This window comes from Augochlora pura, chromosome 2, assembly GCF_028453695.1.
Source record: "Augochlora pura isolate Apur16 chromosome 2, APUR_v2.2.1, whole genome shotgun sequence".
Classification (NCBI taxonomy): Eukaryota; Metazoa; Arthropoda; class Insecta; order Hymenoptera; family Halictidae; genus Augochlora; species Augochlora pura.
The window spans coordinates 24,749,136-24,762,235 of NC_135773.1; the positions used below are offsets into that span (position 1 = coordinate 24,749,136).

The 13,100-nt window shown below is 37.0% G+C and overlaps 2 protein-coding genes across 2 annotated transcripts; both read left to right on the forward strand.

Annotated features, from left to right (window-relative positions):
• The first annotated feature begins 1,950 nt into the window (after positions 1-1,950).
• Positions 1,951-6,182, forward strand: Cnb (centriole duplication and spindle assembly protein centrobin). Its single transcript, XM_078188464.1, has 8 exons — positions 1,951-3,773; positions 3,851-3,959; positions 4,040-4,732; positions 4,794-5,020; positions 5,119-5,321; positions 5,390-5,643; positions 5,715-5,873; positions 5,956-6,182. The coding sequence occupies exons 1-8, from the start codon at positions 2,251-2,253 to the stop codon at positions 6,043-6,045; spliced, it is 3,258 nt and encodes a 1,085-aa protein (XP_078044590.1). The 5' UTR covers positions 1,951-2,250; the 3' UTR covers positions 6,046-6,182.
• A 369-nt stretch (positions 6,183-6,551) lies between these two features.
• On the forward strand, positions 6,552-13,095 carry Karl (lipocalin/cytosolic fatty acid-binding protein Karl). Its single transcript, XM_078188518.1, has 5 exons — positions 6,552-6,627; positions 8,082-8,383; positions 11,576-11,804; positions 12,072-12,243; positions 12,323-13,095. The coding sequence occupies exons 2-5, from the start codon at positions 8,225-8,227 to the stop codon at positions 12,480-12,482; spliced, it is 720 nt and encodes a 239-aa protein (XP_078044644.1). The 5' UTR covers positions 6,552-6,627; positions 8,082-8,224; the 3' UTR covers positions 12,483-13,095.
• The last annotated feature ends 5 nt before the right edge of the window (positions 13,096-13,100 follow it).

A 13,100-nucleotide genomic window follows, 5' to 3' on the forward strand; every position in this document is an offset into this window, starting at 1 on the left:
TTGCGCGCATTTTACAATGTACATATCGTTGTCGGAATTTGAATGTCGTTTATTATTTCGAAGTTTCCACACCGGGCTTAACGAAATTTCGGAAGAGACTCGATTGTGTTACGTCCGCTCCGCCATCAGGGCAGAACTCAATGATTCATAGACGGAACAACCGATAACTTCAGAAACTTCGAAACGTTCCGGAGAAGTAAAAGTTTAGCACAGTTGATCAGGAACAGTCGACCGACCCGCATGCTGTTCTTCGTCACACAAGGATAAAAGGCCGCGGCAGATTTTTGCGTCGAATTCGATCCTTTATGGGCTGACGGAAGTAATGCCGTAGCAGGAAAATAGTACGAGTCAAATATTTCACTGCTAAATCACAGTAAATAATATTACTTTATAATCGTTTAAATGCGTAAAATTAAATAACGTTCTGTATAACATTATAAGTATTAAATTTTCATCCGAATTCTGATTTCTTTTTTATTCTAGCGAGAGCTATGATCATTTTCGTTCGCTTTATCAATAACAGCGTCTATAAGGTGTGAATATAATCTTTGATCAGCAAAATGGCGATTAAAATCTACTTACTAAGTACTTACTCCAATTACGAAAGGTAATATCGCAGCATTACTGCTTGACTCGCTCAAGGGTGCTTGTAACCCTCGCGGTCTATGAGAAAGTGGTTTCACACTCACGTGTAATAATAACGAAACCAATTTATTCAAAAAGTTAAACATACTGGAGTTTATCCGTTGAACAATTTATATCCAGATGGTGTTTACTATTCCAACAATATTCTCACGTAACTTCAACGAACTTGGAATAAATATTTCAAAATATAGGCTTCCTATACACCAATTGAAACTACCTGCAAGATTTATTTTTTACGAACTTTATTTTTTAAGTTACGCTATGCTTTAATTATCTATACAATCTAGATTCTCGAGACAGAAACGCTGCTGCTATCAAGCATGCGTTCATTCTACGTAGTCATGATTTACGTCATTCTTACAGACACAAGATGCAGTCTAATGTGATATTCATGCGTCGTAAAAGTTGTTTGCTCTTTTAACAACCCTTTAGTTCCCTCTTGAACACCTAGATTTTATTCTGCGTACTCATCTTATACACCTCGCGATACGAGAAAGCACATGGTTCTAAAATATTTCAGTGTATATTTCACGCAGGTGTATGTATACGCGTACGCCATAGCACGAATATAGTAAATATTATAGCAACGAAGGAAGAAAAAACACTTGCATTGCAAAAGTATAATAAAACGATAAAATAATAACAACTGTTCTTTTTCTTTTCTGTAGAGGCGTTTCACATTAAAAGCTTGACGAAATTGATTATTTTGTAATTAAATGATAAATAAAATTTTTGTTGTGATATTAACACGCGTTCAGACATAAGATATTAACATGTTCAGATTTCCTTTTCTCTTATATTAAAATATTTGTAAATGAATGACTGTTCATAAACGTTTTCACAACTTTATCGCATTAAAAATAATTGTCGGTATGGGCAGGAAACATTTCGAATGATAAAAAATTTATTATAAACAATGGAAAATCATTTGTTTATTGGCAATCGGATTACCGGAGCGATTATATTATATTTTAGAAACGGGAAAGATATTTGTTCTTTCATTTGTAGAAAAGTGTCCATTGCTTTTTGTGCTAGCGTTGAATTCAAAGATCACTTAGAGCATTGCTCGTTGAGGCCAGTCGCTGATTTTCAACAAGCTTGGATTTTTCCGACTTCGCAATACTGTAAATGAAACCGGTACAACCTACGAACCCTTTGGAATCATGTGCAGTATGGTGTTCCCACTTTTCCTACTTTTTCCCCTCTGCGTTTATCGACATGCTGGTGCCACCTAACGCTGGAATCGGATACTTCTGACTCGTGTTAGTGTAGCCGGGATGCTTCCCTTTAAAGTAACACTGTTTGGTTAGTTTGTTTACATATTTTTTAATTTATATATACCGCATAGTGTTGTGCCGAAGAAGAACGAAAATTGCATCGTTGCAACCAAGGAACACTTACGCCTCGTTTTTGCTATTAAGGTTTACATTTTTTTTTTCTCAATATTATACAATGAAAGCAGCGAACATAGAACTGCTGTTTACGTTGCTTGCACGTCTGGAGAATTTGGAGGGATGTGTAAATACTTTGTAAATAATTGTACATTACCGCAGAATTTGTAACAGTGGGGTTTGGTTTGCGTTTGGTGAGAGGAAACTCTAATGGATGATGAGTGATTCTGATGATACAGATGTTCTACTCCTAATTCCACCTGACCTATTCCTTGTAACGTCGTCTTCAGAGTCCGACGATAGTTTCGACCGTGGGAAAACGGATTGCAGTTATGCAAGAACTGGAGTGATATCGGAGCTTGTCGGACATATGCAGTCGTTAGAAAACAGAATTACTGCTATCGAATCCAAAGACAATAGCTTAGATGCTACTTTGCTAAACGTTTCATTGGATTCTCAGCTCCAAAATAATACAGTTAATAAGCTTAGACAGACATTACCTAGGACTAAATTCTGTGCGAGTCAAAGCTCTAGCTTACAGAATACACCCGTGAAACCTAGAAGATCCTTATCAGTTCCGTCAACTCCTAACAGCTATTCGTTGCCTAGCCACATTAATTTCCAACACGATGACTTAAAATCTGAGAATAAATTTCCTAAGGTTAATGGTACTAATACATCTAATATTAATGATCATGATAAAACTGAGCATGATTGTCTAATGTCCCATTCCGAATCCTCTGTGGTGGTACCTTCTGCTTCCCACTGCGTGGGTTTCCCGCATGCTACTGGTATTTCTACTAAAGGGGAACCTTGCTCCTATCCGTTCGAATGCTATAAAACTACAAATAATATGTATAATAAATCTTCTATTAACCAACCGAGCTCAATGCCGTCTACTTCGACTTTGATCGGTGCCACAGAACAACCAAATTTCTACTCTAGAACCATTATACAAGAAATGGAGCTATTCGAAGTGGACGAACTACTCCAGGAAATGGAGGCAACTGAACTAGAATTATCCAAGCGTATAAATAGAGCCTCTGTACATCAGTCTTCCAAAGAAGAGATTGATGCTTTAGCAACTGATCAGACTAACGAAATATTCAGGAGCAAGGTTCACAACGATATCCATAAAGAGTCTACTAGTCGGAAACTAGAATTTGACTTACAAGATTCGTATCAGAATGGTCGACCTGTTATAATGAAAAAGGCGAGTTCTGATATGTTCCCTGACATGTCCCTTCCATTCGACGATTCCTCTTACATCGATCGGACTAACAAAATGATCTCAGAGTTTAAAACATGGGAACAGAATGTTAAAAAACCAGTATTAAAGGTTGAACAGATAGGAACTGCGAGCCCGTTAAAGAACATAAACAATAGTGATCGATCAACATCCAGAGCAAATGATGCAAAAAGAAAAGAATCAATTTTAGGACAAAACCCCATAAATGATACAAATAGTGCAGGAATAAGCAATGCGCCTGCTGTACAAACCCAATCCATGCAAAAATCTTCAGATTCTTTGTTACCTACTGAATTAGCACAGCATAATACTGCAACATCTACAAGAACTACAGACTCGTATGCACCGTGTCTTTCCGAGTTCTACAACAACACTCAACCAAATAGCAATGTTCAAAACACAAAAGAGGTGCACAACGCACCATTTACTGTGCATAGTACAAATACTGTTAATGCTTCTACTAATACAGATATTTTTCCACTTTCCAGGTACATTTATCACCATTCTACTATTTATGTTTATCGTTTAGACTTAACAATTATCAACTAAATTGTTTTTATTTTAGGAAATCACAAAGACTTTTATCATTGTCAGATTTTTGGGATAATACTGGTACTAGGTCCCAAGAAGAAATGCGTAGGATTAAATTAGAAGAAGAGAAATTTCGTCGAGAGGTATGCATTAACTCGCGTTAATCGTAAATTCACGAATTAAATCATATAATCGTTAATTAAAAAGAAATAATGTTCTACAGCATTGTGAACATTTAATTCAAGAACTTCAAAAAAGATTATTAGAACAACAAGAAAAAGTGGCAGTGGCACTTAGAGTAGATAATGAAAAAAACGAACTGATATCGCAATTTCATAATGCATGGTCTAAAATGAAACAACGTCTCCACGATATAGAAAATGAGCATAGTGCTTTGCAAACGAATCTAAAAAATGTAACGGAAAAGCATCAGTCAGAAATTTCAGAATTTCAGTCGCAAATTAAACGATACGAAGGAGAACTATCCAAGGCTTTAGATCTTGCAGCTGGTTATAAAGAAAAGAGTGACAACGTGATAAAGGAAAAAATAGAGCTATTAAAAGTTCATGCCGATGAATTGGAAAACTACAAATCGTTTGTACAAGCAGCCGAAAATAGATATGAACAATTAAAACTAGACTACGATAAATTATTAGGAAAGAACAAACAGAATGAAGAAACGATAAAAGCTCTCCAACAAGATTTAACTAAAGAACGATTAAAAGGAGTGGAAGTTAGGAATGAAATGAATGTTATTCATAAAGCATTGGACACATGCGAGGCTGAACTCATCGTCCTGAGACAAGAGAAAGAAAGTTTACAACTGAAAATAAAAGAAGAAGTAAACAGAAATGCAATTTTGGAGCAAAAGAATGCCGCACTACTTTCATCAATCGAAGAGGCGAAGAAAGCAGAGGTAATGCATCCATCGATATTTCCGTGCACGATGAATACTACTTATTCGTTCACTTTCACAGAAAGAAGCCAAGGATGAGACTAAATCTCTTGCCGAGAAAAAGGAAAAGATTAGATTGGAAATGCAAGAACTTTATCAGAAACAAGTCGACGAGGTTGTAAAAGTCAAATTACAAGAATTTCAGACACAGCTTGATGTGGCGGAATCAGAATTTCTCGAAGAATTGAAGACCAGACAACAAGTTATTGCCGAATGCGCTGCTAGAAAAATTAAAGATGTTATAGACAAGTATGTTCGTTTGTTTCGAAAATGTGTTTATATTATTAGAAAAAACTAAACGTTGTATTATATTATATTATTGTCGTATGTGCATGCTTGTAATTTAGGCATCAATTAGAAATAAATTTACTCGAAGAAAAACATAAAGAAGAGATACGATTGTGTGAACTTCAGTTGGCACAGACATTACAGAAATCAGCCATTTTGGAAACGCAACTTAATTCTCAACGCGCTACCAAATCACAGCTTGCTGAACAGTTGCATTCTGTAATGCAGAAGCAATGGCAGCAAGCGTTGAAAATTATATCAGGTACAATGACCAAAGTCTACATAATGTTATGTTAAAAAATAGGATAACGAGATAACCTCCATCTACAGGCGGAAATATGGACGATTTATCGCCCCTTCAAAAAATTCACGCTGAGAAATTGTTCAGGGGTCCAAAGAAATCCGAATCAATGCCAAATTGTTTTGCGAAGGTTTCCCAAGAACCGATTAAATTAAGATTCCAAGCAACAGACGTACGAAATTTTCACGATCAAAACGAGAGTTTACATACGATAACTCCAATAGAAGACACGCCATTAAGTAGCAAAGAATCGAAGGATGATCTTCGGAAATATGTAAAAATGGTAGATCGTACTTTTGTCTTCGTACATTTTATTATCATTAAAACATTAATTACTTAATCAAATATTCCTAGATCGTTGACATGCAAAAATCGCGGGAAGAATTATTAAACATAAGAGAAAATATTCCGAGTCCTCCTTTAGTTGGTAGAGAAGTGCCTCGGAAGCATTACACAAGGAAAGAATTCAGTATAAAAGATGAAGACAGTATTATATGGCAACCTACACCCGATGTAATTATATTCTATTCTTATCAAATTTTATCATTAAATTCGTAATTTTTAAATTGTTTAATATTTGAATTGTTGTTACCAGGCTAGTCTAGATACGACTGAATTTATCCCAATTTCGCAAAAAGTCTGTACAAAGGGTGATCAGCAGAAGAATAAACCGCCGTGGAAATGACATATTGTTTATAATTACGAAAACGTTGATTATGGTATTGATGAAGTAGACGATATTCATACAGTGCATTTACTTAGCCTTAATTAAGATATACGTATACACATATTTTGTACGAAAATTGAATGAATTTTATATGAAGACAGAATAATTTTAAACAAAAGTTTTTATTTCCTCTTCCTTGATCCTAATGCCTTTATTTCTGGACCGGTTGCAGCGTTAATTGGTTCATTCTACGATTCCGAGAGGGAACAGGATGTTCGATAATGAATCTGTGATACCGCGTCTGCTCCGTCAGATTAATAATGCCTGTGTCTTTCAGAATATATCAAATGGACACATTATTTTACACTTTGCATGGAAGATACAAGTTTTCCAATGAAATAATTTGATTTACACGAGTGTTTCAAGTGATCGTTCAAATACTAACATTCTGAATTGATTTTAGAAATTAATTTTAATATTAATACGATCATTGAAATGTTACCACACTGAAAATGGAACTGTGCTTTCAGTTTGCCGCGTTGAAAAGATCGCCGTATAAAGCTGACCCGACAACGTTTACAATCGTGTTTTCTACAACAGGTAAGACCAAGTGATCGCACCTTTCAGAAAAATTAGTCACTGTTCTAAGAGCTGCCGTTAGTATAGGATTACTCGAAAGCGAACAATAGCGTTTGTTTTCTCTTTGAGTCATTAGAGATTAGTAATCCCGGGTCCAGGGAAAGTATTCCTTAAAAAGAGATTTACAATAATATTATTCCGCGCGACACGTTTTGGCCACATATTTCTAGAGATTTACTATTTGAAAAGTTACCGTCGGACAGTGGTGAATCACGAGAGAACAATTGTTCATTTTAGACACGTTTTTCGTAGGGTGAGGTGGTATGTTAAAGTTATTCAGGGAACTGTTACTGAATTGTATATCGATAACGTCCCTTGAATAGCAATACGGTGAAGGAGTAAAGACTTGTCTCGCTTGACTCTAAAGACGCATACTAATTAAATACGTCTCAATTTAAACAGTCGTTGAGATGCATTCAGTAATCAAGAGCATGATTAATGTCCACGCGTTCAATGCACGCGCATAATTCCATTATACGTTCGTTAATATCTGCTACACGTTATAAGTCTATGGCAGACGGAATAGCATTACCATCGCGGTCGTACATTATTCAGCAATATATATATATTATTGATTGAATCACGTGACTTTGTCATTCTCCGTTCAAGTAAATATGAATTCGCATAAAATTATTATCGCTTTCGTACATTGTTCCTAGTTAGTAATGCATCTCGTAGTCAAGTAGAAATGTAACGAAATTCTGCGCGGTGTAAAATACATTATTCATTAATAACATTACCGTTAAGGAAGCCAACGTAATTTTAAGCTAAGAGTTTATATTCCGTAAATATATTTATTTCACGTTGTTCAACGCCAATAATTCGCGAGAAATCGGAGATGTGTAGAGAGAATTTCTCGAGGCACTGTGTACGGGATAACACCGCGTTATTCCGTGGCTGGTTGCCGAATGCCAAGGAACAGGCATATAACAAATGAGAAAAAAAGAAAAAAAAAGAAACGAGAGAAGTCGGTCAGGCACACCGCATCACCTAACAACCCCGATTCATCGACCTTCGAAGGTATTCACCTCGCGTCGCTCATTGTCGTGGAAACAAACCTCGGCTCGCCGTGTTCATTTGCTTTTACCTTGGAGCAAGACTCTCGCGTTCCAGCGTGCTCGTAACTATAAAAACCCGGGTAAGATACGAGTGGTAAAAGCACGTCGAGAAGAAGCGGGACGAAACGGTCTAGCACAGTCGATGCCCTTCTTTAGTCGTGACAACGATCGCACGCCTACGATCGGGGTCCGATCGTGGACCTAAGCCGATCCGCGACGCCAGTTATGAGGATTCTACGCGCGAGGCGATGCGAGGCGATGCGAGGCGCGGAACAAGTTGCCGATTGAAAACGAAAGAACACCAAGAATGCAAAGGGAGGAACGTGATAGTGACCACCCCCTCTTCGGCCGTTGCAGATAGTAGTAGTCATGAGCGGGTCCGCTCTTCATTCTGCCCGGTTCCCCGTGGCCTTTAGTCACCGAGGCGAACCGACCGGGTGAACAGGCAAGAAGTTCCGCGTGTGCCAAGCGGCTAGGAGAGCTTGAATGCGACCAGGAGAATGCGGCCTGGAACGAGATGTTCGAGACTCGACTCGCTGTTAATAGTTCTACTGCTAGCGGCCTGCATAATGGAATACACCGCTGGTACTTGGAACAGGCGGGAGGACAAGACCAAATGCCCGAAAGTGAAGGCCATTAGGAATTTTGACATATCCGAGGTACGTACCACGCAGTGTTATATTATCGTCGATGGGACCGCGCTGTGTGCTACGATCTACGGCGAACGAAATGATCGTCGCCCTAGCTTAGCTGGTTGCACCGTGTTGGTGGATCTCGCGAAGAAATGTCTTAGCTGATATCCTGAGAACACGGGAGTCATTTACTGTTACGAGTGTGGTATACAGTTATGAATTGTTTCGAGGGGCTATTGTGTCCGCGGTGAATGCTGGCGGAAGTGTTGTTCAGTTTACGAGCAAATTGGGAGATTAGATAATGCGTTGTTTCAGTTTTTCGGTATTCGTTGGTCCAATTGTCTATCGCGTCTTTATATGTCGTGTTAATTGCGCGGGAATGGACCAGTGAAAATCAAAATGCGAAGTAAAGAATAAACAACATGAAATTTGCGATTTTATAGTATTTAATTATAAGATCAAATGACGTTCCTACGAATACTCATAACGCGATCGTTATAATGCTTTTTGTTCGTTTTTGAGATAAATAATAACCACTCTCGACGCGTCATTTATATTAATAATTTATATTCGCAAGGTTGACTTTTTCATTTAGCAAGATAGTATTTAATTTCTATGCAAAACACGCGGGCGCGCTCGACGTTTTTGAATATCCACTCGACTCGGCACCGAGTTACCGCCGGCCCGTTAATATTTTCGTATCACAAATAGATGATCACGTCCGATTCCCGATCAATATGCGCACCGAACGTATAATAATAATTGCGTGGAGCACGATCGGAGCAGTTTCGTTGTTAAACACTCACGATCTCGTACAACCCCGATAACAGAAATTACAATTTCCCCCCTCGATATCTGCCGGCTTCCTTTTACATCTTCGGCGCGATTCATTTACAATCGTTCGCGAAATTATTGCATTCACGGTATACACTTTGTGCCACTTTTACTAATTTTCCGCTTTTCACGGGAAAAGTTTGCACTTAAATATCCCATACCGTTTTACTGAAATTCTTACATTCCATTCTATATGATAATATTAAAGTCTTAAATATTCAAATACAATTTATCGTGACATAGTTCTTGAAATAGTGACATTAATAATAAAGTGTACACTTGCCTATTTAATATCGACTTCTAATTACGTTGCTGGGAAGAGATTCAGGAAAATCATAACATCATGGTTTTCATAAAACATTACAGCCTTCGAAGATGTATACTTTTATCGTTAATAAGCGAATGTGAACATTTGTAACGTCGTGACTCTCGCGAAACATTATTACTTTCTTCAGAGATGTTTTATTTGCATGCACACCGGTTGTCAAAGAATTGCACAAAATATCGCTGGCTTTCTTTCGATGGTAGACTCCGGCCAGTATATTTTTGGATCTTTATGCGTGTTCATGGGAGAAAGCTATTTCAGATTCAACTTGTGTGCATATAAAACTACTTGCTTCCATCGACAACCTTTGTGTTCTTTAACACGATCGTTACAATATCGCTTCGTGCTTGATATTGTTAGAATTATCTCTAAAAAGTCGACTGGTATAATCTCGTTTCGTCTGAAAACGGACAGCGACGTTGTTCTTTTAAACAGAGGAAGTACAGAACAACAATGGTTTACACAAATAAATGTGTAATGCAATATAGCGTACTAGCTTCGTGGTTTTCATTCTGCTCATTAAGCCTTTCAACGTAGTACGGACACGAGCTACAGTATTTAATTTGATGTTTACAAAAAGATATACGAACGTTGAAGATACGTGAAAACGTAGAAAGAAAATCTGTCTGTAAATCGCGTTCCCCGCCTTGTATTCAGTTTCGGTTTGGCTAGAATTACCATTGACAGCGTTAAATCGTAATTCTTCTCCGTTAGAGAGTAATCGGTGTCGGCTCTATTCAGATAGGCACACGAAGTGAACCGTTTCCATTGATAACCCAAAAGTTATTGATGTGCGTGATACGTATTCTTTAGGTCGCTTCAACGCTGCGGGAGATTTAAAGGGTTCTTGGGTAAAGAGTGCGAAGCTATCAGGACATTTGATATTCACTAAAAAAACACACGCACACTTTATCTATTGTAAACTAAGAGCCAACGCCTTCAGTGAATGAGAAGATATCGAAACTGTTGTCATATTAATTCCATTTCTCTTCCTATTTGCATGCTAGAATAGTTATTCAGTGTAGACAATTCACATTTACAATTATATTTAACACGTAATTGTAGATGTTGATTATAAAATTGTTAATTGTGATTTCTTGTTCTTTACAAATTGCACGCATTATTTTAGATATATTTATCTTCGTTAGACAAACGATATAACGTGCAGTAAATACATATATAATAACTATTGTGCAACTATTATGCTAGAAGTAATTTTCCTTTGATAAGTTATCAGTAAATGCAAATGCTAGCAAAAACACTTTCTGTAAACTCGCCACTTCGAGAAGCTGCAAAGTACACATGCTCACGACATTCTGCTCTATCGAGATGACTAAAAATAACTCGAGGATATTTCAATTTTGAGGTTATCGGGCCTCATCAAATATTAATAAATAATTAAATGAGTCAGAATAATACAACTCTCTTTCTGTTATTGCATAGAATTAGATTTTGTAATTGCAACATACGTAACTATTTCGCAGCGAAGAAATAAGTATGTAATACACTATTTTCATCGAACCGTTGAATAATCATTTAGCTACATTTGCATCGAAAGTATATTAAATACTGTATTAGTTACTTTGTTTGAAAACTGTATACATATTTGCTGCCTTGTAGATTGCAATGATTGCTGCACATTCGCATGTAGTAACGAGGCAAAATATAGATTGATACATTCACGTTGCGCTGATACGATGGAATTCATCGTCGTCATCGGAAATGCTTCATTTAGGTTTGCATGGAGCAACGATGCAATTACTCCTATTTATTTAGGTCTCCTGCAACGAAATATCTAATAATTAATTTATTTCGTTCCGCTTGTCTGAGTGATATGTTTCTCTACGTGAGTACAATGCCGTTTAAGCGAATCACTTTATGCAAATTATTTTTGCAAAAATATAAATATCTTTTATTCACAGTTATCAAATTTTTACGACACTGTTGCTGCAAATGTATTCGTTAAAGTATATTTATTAAGTATACGTTGTAATTCCAACGCGAACGATCGATTAAAAGATAACAGCCTCTCATAGTCGTGTAACATCTATTTCTTGCAGTTCCTTGGATCATGGTACATAGTGCAGTATTATGCGAGCTCGGAGGAAGCGCTCGCATACCGATGCATGCGAGCCGAACTTTCAATCTCGCCCGAAAACACCGAAGTCACCATGAATTTCACTTACAGTTTCACCGATGATCCGATCAATGAAAAACTAGTCGGTAATATCACCTGGAAGATTCCTTCCACCGAGTTACCCGCACACTGGTTACACGCCGAGTATCCGTGTAAGTATAAAAATATCCTTTCTACTATTGCTTCTCATGCTAAAATCACAGCGTACCAAAGATTAATGCTTCAGTGAAACACTGAACTAAATAGCATCGATATTACGTTGCTATTTGATTCAAAGGTTTAACTCTGATAGATATTATATATATATTAGGTGATATAGATATTGGTAAATAATATTTAAATCACAAGAACAAAGACAAAGAAAAGCAAAGCAAAGCGATATTAGAAATATTAATCGACGGAATATTTCTGTTTTATAGATGAAGGAGTGTATAATACGTACGTGTTGGACTCAGATTACAAGTCGTGGGCATTGCTGATGCACTGCGCGGAACAGAGTAAAAGTCCTCGATATTTATCGAGCTTCATCATGAGCAGGCAGCCGAGCCTCGAGATCAACGTTATATCCTACCTCCGCGAGAAATTGCCCAGGTACGTTTGCAAATACGATCCGAATTTTGTTGAATACAATTGACCCGGGCTATATACGATTTTATTTTTTCATACGAAGGTACGATATCGATTTGGAGTACATGTTTCCGATGGACCAGCAAGATTGCAACAAAACCAGCACCTCGGAAATGGATTTACTGATTCCGCCATCCCTGATGTTCAGAAAACACTTTGCCGAGCGAAAGCATCCACTCAAAAAGAAACATCGACGCTTTTGAGCGTTATGGTTATTTCGAGTAAGCGAAACAGCGTACGATCATTGTCTGTTGCAAACGTTTCCTCATCTTTGTAACGACGCGAAAATAAGAAAATTTTTTATCAGAAAAAAACAGCTCCGATAAAACAGTTCAAAACATACGTTGACCGATGGAAGCCAAAAAATTAGATTATTGGTGACGATGTATTATGTTCGTAATGTAATATTAATATTTAATCGAACGCGTAGAGTATGCGTAACACACGGGATATTTATAACATTCAAATTTTAAGGATTAATCGAGCACTAGTCCATTAATATGCAAAGTACCTAGAGTTCTTGAGCTTCAGAAGTATGATCGAAGATTTTACTCAAAATATGTGTATAAACCGGCTTGTTCCTTAATATGTGATCGGTTTAGGTACTTACATATAGGTATACGTACTATGCATATATGTATAGTATGCAGTATAAGATATATATTATAGTTTATACGGCTGTAAAATATGAAACTACAAATAAAATAGTAAATGTAATAATATTATAATACTAACGTAATCGCATAACGCTAATTCATTCTAGATATATTTTACTATAATGAATATTATATAAGAGTTCGTAGATGGAGTGCAAATAACTT

What these genes read in the sequence shown, in the direction of transcription:
- Cnb (XM_078188464.1), top strand. Translation starts at nt 2,251, where the DNA reads ATGATGAGTGATTCTGATGATACAGATGTTCTACTCCTAATTCCACCT. An exon ending in AGCGTTGAAAATTATATCAG is followed by an intron (nt 5,322 to 5,389) that starts GTACAATGACCA and finishes CTCCATCTACAG; the next exon opens with GCGGAAATATGGACGATTTA. An exon ending in TATGGCAACCTACACCCGAT is followed by an intron (nt 5,874 to 5,955) that starts GTAATTATATTC and finishes TGTTGTTACCAG; the next exon opens with GCTAGTCTAGATACGACTGA.
- Karl (XM_078188518.1), top strand. Translation starts at nt 8,225, where the DNA reads ATGCGGCCTGGAACGAGATGTTCGAGACTCGACTCGCTGTTAATAGTT. An exon ending in GGAATTTTGACATATCCGAG is followed by an intron (nt 8,384 to 11,575) that starts GTACGTACCACG and finishes TATTTCTTGCAG; the next exon opens with TTCCTTGGATCATGGTACAT. An exon ending in GTTACACGCCGAGTATCCGT is followed by an intron (nt 11,805 to 12,071) that starts GTAAGTATAAAA and finishes TCTGTTTTATAG; the next exon opens with ATGAAGGAGTGTATAATACG.